Source organism: Aplidium turbinatum, chromosome 5, assembly GCF_918807975.1.
Source record: "Aplidium turbinatum chromosome 5, kaAplTurb1.1, whole genome shotgun sequence".
NCBI classification, from domain to species: domain Eukaryota; kingdom Metazoa; phylum Chordata; class Ascidiacea; order Aplousobranchia; family Polyclinidae; genus Aplidium; species Aplidium turbinatum.
The window spans coordinates 3,680,079-3,683,837 of NC_137476.1; the positions used below are offsets into that span (position 1 = coordinate 3,680,079).

The window sequence follows — 3,759 nt, forward strand, 5'->3', positions numbered from 1 at the left end:
ACTTAATTTGCTTTCTATGATCTTCTTTTCGCCATGTTTTACGTCACTGAAACCGTAGCTTATGATTGGTTGGCGATTGCATTCTAATCAATTTCAGTGGCAGAATTTCGACTTGTTAAAGTGGCTACCGTGCATGGCAGACCAGCAAGTTTTCACTTCTTAGTTAACAATAACAACATCAATATTGCAATATGCGAGTTCGCGTGTAATCTTGCTTTGCAACTTGTAGATTTTCTTTCACTGTAAATGCACTCCCAATAAATCGTAGTACCACTTTTATTCGTCTTATTCCGATGATACATAAATTGTGATTCATCTACAAGAATGTCTTTTCCGCGCTCACTTTTTATGACGGTCACCATTTTGGGGTGACAAAATTTGAGACAATAGCGGAATCTGAAAGAAGACTATTCTCAGAACTCAGTGTAAAGCTGTATACTTTTGTCGGTATGAGATAGAGAGTTGATATTTATATTTCCCAGAAGCATTTTTTCATTTAGTTAGGCATTTACAGATTAAAATTTATCACGCCTTTTATTACAGCTGGGTGCTAAGTTTAAACTATCGGAGGAACAATGGTTCAATACAGACTCACATGTCACAGCTGGACTTTTTTCGCAGCTAGTTCAGTTCAGTTTATTTTTTGTTTTGTTGGCGAAAACGAAAGACACAAAAAGCAAAAAGACAATAAACACAAATAATTCGCACAACAAGGATGGCAGCGAAAGACCAAAAGGTCACCAAAGTCAGCTGCCACCCAAACATTTAAACAAAAGACCCAAAATTAAGAACATTAACACATACGGTATATAATATATAGCACAATACTAGCACTTTAATTTGTAAAAATTAACAATGGAATTAACAATACATTAACAATGGAATAACACAGGGCAACATAAAAAAAACATTGTGTAGAGAAATATTTTCAAGCTATTTCTTGCTCAAAGACGGGCAATATTCCGAGTGGCAATTTTCTCGACGGCAATGTTCCCACACGGGCAATTTTCTGGCAGGCAATATTCCCACACGGGCAATTTTCCGGCGGCAAATTTTCCGGGTGGCAATTATCCGACGGGCAATTTTCCTAGTGCCGGTTTTCGGCTATGCATATAGCCCTTATCAAGCTTTCAAACAAAAATAATTTTACATTGTATAAGAAATACTAGATAAACGTAAAGTATAACAACGAAAATATGGTCTAGTTCAGTGGTTTCTAACCTGTGGGTTGCGACCTTACGTGAGGTCGGCTAAACTTTTCTAACGTCTCCTTAACTCACCATCTGCTTGCTGTTTTGGTACAACGTATGAGTGCTTAAATTGGCTTTAACTTTTCTTGTTTGAATAATTTTTTTTAATTTGTGGGCTGCTTATATCAGGGTTTTTTTTGTTTTGTTTTTTTGAGGTCACAAGTAGGCTACGTGTCGAAAACGTTAGAAAACGTGTGTAGGCTAATATTAATAGGCTACATTATGTTAAATCGGTTAAAGATACTTTGTTTTGTATGTTTATAGTTAACAAAGCGAACTCTGTACCAAAGCTTCGAAATTCAATATTAGAGCATAATGTTGATTATTTTAGCAAAAAAAACTAAACGTTTCATCTTCATGAAATTCGTAAAACATGCTGAAAGTTCTTTCCCAAATGTTTATCAAAATTACCCAATTTTTGACAAACTGAAAAGTTTAGCGATGCGATCGCACCTCTAGCTCACGTAGGCTATCTATGATTGTTTAACTCCATTGCTTTTCGCACAAGGCTTGGCGGTTAGCTGTGCATGTATTGTCGTAGCTGAACGGGTCGTCATAGCTGAGGATCGCGCAATCTAAACCACCGGGTTCGTGTGTTGCCCACAAAGCGTCAGCATCGGTTACAAGATCACCACCAAGCCATCTCCATTTCCCGTCTCCGTCGATATCATTCATTCCAATCCATAGACTCCTTGAAAAGTTTAAAGCGCTTTGGATGATCCTGAAAACACAATGAACAAAGTGTGAGAGCAGTGAAGAAGACCGGAAATAAAACAATCAACCACCATCTTGTTGAGACTCAGAAATAAATTAGTTTAAAAAACTACAAATAACATATATTTTCATTTAGTTTCTTATTACTTTGTGTTTTCGCTATGTTGGAATTTCACAGCGCAAGTCAATGAAAACCAATTTTTAACGTTCTTATTATTCGATATTTTTCGTCTTTACACATATTTTGATTTTTTCACATTTCGTTGATTGCTTCTCATTGGTTTCCAGCTCTCAATTGATTGCTTTCTGTCAGTTGGTAGCTATTCTCTTTTTTCCTGCTTGTTTTTATTTTCAGTTTGCAAATGAAGATTGTTTAACACATAACTTTGGTGGTGCAGAATTTGTTAGTTTTTGCTGTATGTACTAACTGACAAATTGTTTCGACTTCATATCGAAACGATAAAAGAGGAACAAATTTGCGCAGAAACAAAATACGTTTGTTTGGTTAATCCTCAGTTTGGTTACAAAAATGCTATCACATTCTTCATCAGTAAACTGGATTGAAAATGATTTTATAAATTTTTGAAGCACTGTTTGGAACCTCACCTTCTATTCTCCATACTTCGGATACCGTAAACAGCCAAATCAGCTCCAATTCCTTTGCAGAACTCTCTGCTTGCAGCATAATTTTCGTTGTTACCTGAAAGTTTGTATCATCATCATAATCCATCGTCGGTTTGTTCCCCACTAGTGGGGGTGGCCGATTGTTTCCGCGCAGCAATTGTCTTAATCCCTTTTCTCCATTTCACCCTGTCCCTTGCATCTTCCTCCTTCAGCCCGACTTTTTTAAACTCATCCTTCACTTGTTGTTTCCACGTTCTTCTTGGACGACCGCGTTTCCTCTTCCCATCCACCTTTAGATCTAGTGCCTTTCTAAGAAAACTTCCTTCCTCCCTCCTTATCACATGTCCATACCATCTTACTCCATTTGCCCTTGCCAGTTGGTCTCTCTCATATCCAACAATTCTTCAGTCCTTTTTTCCCTTCTCGTTTTCACCCCACACATTGCTCTCACCATTGACCTTTCCGTTCTTCTCAGGATTGCCAGTTCATTCTCTCTCAATACCCATGTCTCGCTACCATATAGCATTGCAGGCCGCACACAGCTCCGATATACTTTTCCTTTCATCCTTAGTGAAAATTTTCTGCCATGCAACATTTCCCCACATTCCCTGAACTTTGCCCAGCCCAATCTTGCCCTTGTTGTCACCGCTGCTTCACATCCACCACTTCCATTTATCCGATATCCATTGGACAATCCAACCCATCCGTCTTGCAAATCCGTTTCGGATTGCTACGAAACAGAATAATGTAGCCTACTGTTTCATATTATTAAAACTCGGCTTTAGTCAACTCTATTGCTGAATACTGGGCCCCTGATTGGTGTCGCATTGCCCACACCAGGCCAATCAACGACGCACTGCGTACTTTGACTAGATGTCTGCGCTCAAGTCTAACAAAGTAGGCTACCAATCCTTACAAGCATCTAACCTGCTGAGCTTTGCCCGAAAGGGAGCCATTATGCATCTGGCTCCCCCCGCCAGAAGATCCTGACCACTTGCTCTACGCAAAACTCAGTCCTACCTCAGAAATCTTCAGGAAATTATAAAGTAGACACCCCTTTGTAGGCTACCAGCTGCCTTTGAATTATTACAACTATTCAGTGATCACACTGTTAGAAACGATTCCCCGCCCATTTAATATTATTGTTGTATCTCTGCTCCATTCTATTTTC

General features: G+C 38.8%; 1 protein-coding gene across 1 annotated transcript; it reads right to left on the minus strand.

The window, feature by feature from the left end:
* Positions 1–1,733: 1,733 nt before the first annotated feature.
* On the minus strand, positions 1,734–3,544 carry LOC145770247 (C-type lectin domain family 6 member A-like). The gene is made up of 3 exons (XM_082581843.1): positions 3,505–3,544; positions 2,571–2,664; positions 1,734–1,971 (listed from the first exon to the last, which is right to left on the minus strand). Exons 1-3 carry the CDS (start codon positions 3,542–3,544, stop codon positions 1,734–1,736), a joined length of 372 nt encoding a protein of 123 aa, XP_082437969.1.
* Between the last annotated feature and the right edge of the window lie 215 nt (positions 3,545–3,759).

Coding starts and splice junctions, on each gene's coding strand:
- LOC145770247 (XM_082581843.1), bottom strand. CDS start 3,544: ATGGCTCCCTTTCGGGCAAAGCTCAGCAGGTTAGATGCTT. Junction 2,665..3,504: donor GCTCAGCAGGTTAGATGCTT/GTAAGGATTGGT, acceptor ACAAACTTTCAG/GTAACAACGAAAATTATGCT. Junction 1,972..2,570: donor CGAAGTATGGAGAATAGAAG/GTGAGGTTCCAA, acceptor TTGTGTTTTCAG/GATCATCCAAAGCGCTTTAA.